This window comes from Octopus bimaculoides, chromosome 9 (genome assembly GCF_001194135.2).
Source record: "Octopus bimaculoides isolate UCB-OBI-ISO-001 chromosome 9, ASM119413v2, whole genome shotgun sequence".
Taxonomy (NCBI): domain Eukaryota; kingdom Metazoa; phylum Mollusca; class Cephalopoda; order Octopoda; family Octopodidae; genus Octopus; species Octopus bimaculoides.
Window position 1 is genome coordinate 70,479,465 of NC_068989.1, and position 1,463 is coordinate 70,480,927.

The window sequence follows — 1,463 nt, forward strand, 5'->3', positions numbered from 1 at the left end:
TGTGTGTGTGTGTGTGTGTGTGTGTACCTTTGCTTTGACATCATGTGATGGTTGTAAATGAACATCACTGTTATACAAACAGTGTTGTTTGTTCCCAGACTTCAATGAAAAACACGTCTGGCTGTGGGGCAATATTAGCTTAGAAACAGGTGAGGAATGGTGATAGGAAATGGCATCAAGCCATCAAAAATCTGCCCCCCTCTCAAATTCCATCTGACCCATGCAAGCATGGAAAAGTGGATGTTAAATGATGATGATGATGATATTTGGTCTATCATATTCTTTCTGTTATTACATCAAGTAATATGATAATGTGTGTTTATTTTGGATGGTTACATAGAAAGAATATTCTAGCAAAGAGTATTTTATTTGTCTCCTTTTTCAGATAATATTCAAATCTGAATATCTACAAGATGAAACCGGTATTGAAAACAGCATCAATATAGCTTTTGGAACATTGAGTGTCTTTGCAATAATCTTCGCTGGTTTTAATACATGGGCATGGTCAAAGAGATCGGCACGCATTTCTATAGACTTTGCCACCTTGGTTAACCTGTTTCTTAACATGTGTGCTTCACTTGGTAGTGTCTTTTTCTTTACAATACTTGGCATTGGTATATATTTTCTTCTCTTCTTCAAAGTAAGTAAAACACATTTTTCTTTCCTTTTTTTGTGATGCATGAGAGATTTATTGTCAGTGGTGAGGAAATATTGGATCATCCCATAAATAATGTGGTTTTTTTATACTTTTGTTTTTCAAAATTAAGATAAAGTTCTTTTTTAATCTAAAATATACTCTTCTTCATTTTCTACAATTCTCTTCCATCTATCTGGTAGACTTGCAAGGCCCCTCTTTCAAAATTCACTTGTCTGTGACAAAAAATACTCCTCCAGTATTGTTCTGACCTCACCTACAGAATTCATATTTTTCCTGTCCAAACAATTTTGAAGACTGTGGAATAAATGATAATCAGATGGGGCAATGTCTGGCGAATATGGTGGGCTGGGGCATCATTTCCCATTCAAACTGCTTCAGCCTTTGGAATGTCATCCTTGCTGTATGTGGCTGAGCATTATCCTGATGGAAGAACACCTTTTGTCTTGAAACCAAAGATGGTTGTTTTTCTTCTGCACTGAGTTAAGCTGCTGAAGCTGCTCACAGTAGATCTTCTTTGTTATCATTTGGTTAGGGTTTAAAAGTTCAAAGTGGACTAAACCTTTTATATCCCACCAAACAACACCTTATGTGGGTGAAGACCTTCTTTAGCCTGGGGTGCCAATGTTTCTCCTTTCCCTACCCATTGTCTTCGGCACTTGACATTTTTACAAAGAACCCATTTCTTGTCACCAGTCACTATGTGGTCCAAAACAGGTTCATTCGTGAGATGTGACAGCAAAGAAGAGCACACATTCACTCTCTGCACGCGATTAGACTCAGAAAGTTTGTGAGGAACCCATTGACT

At 37.3% G+C, this 1,463-nt stretch overlaps 1 protein-coding gene across 1 annotated transcript in view; it reads left to right on the forward strand.

The window, feature by feature from the left end:
• Positions 1 to 1,463, forward strand: part of LOC106883644 (meckelin) — a 52,477-nt gene that overhangs the window by 29,787 nt on the left and 21,227 nt on the right. The window contains exon 14 of the mRNA XM_014934736.2: positions 386 to 640. Within this exon, the coding sequence (XP_014790222.1) occupies positions 386 to 640 (255 nt within the window). The remainder of the gene's footprint in view (positions 1 to 385; positions 641 to 1,463) is intronic.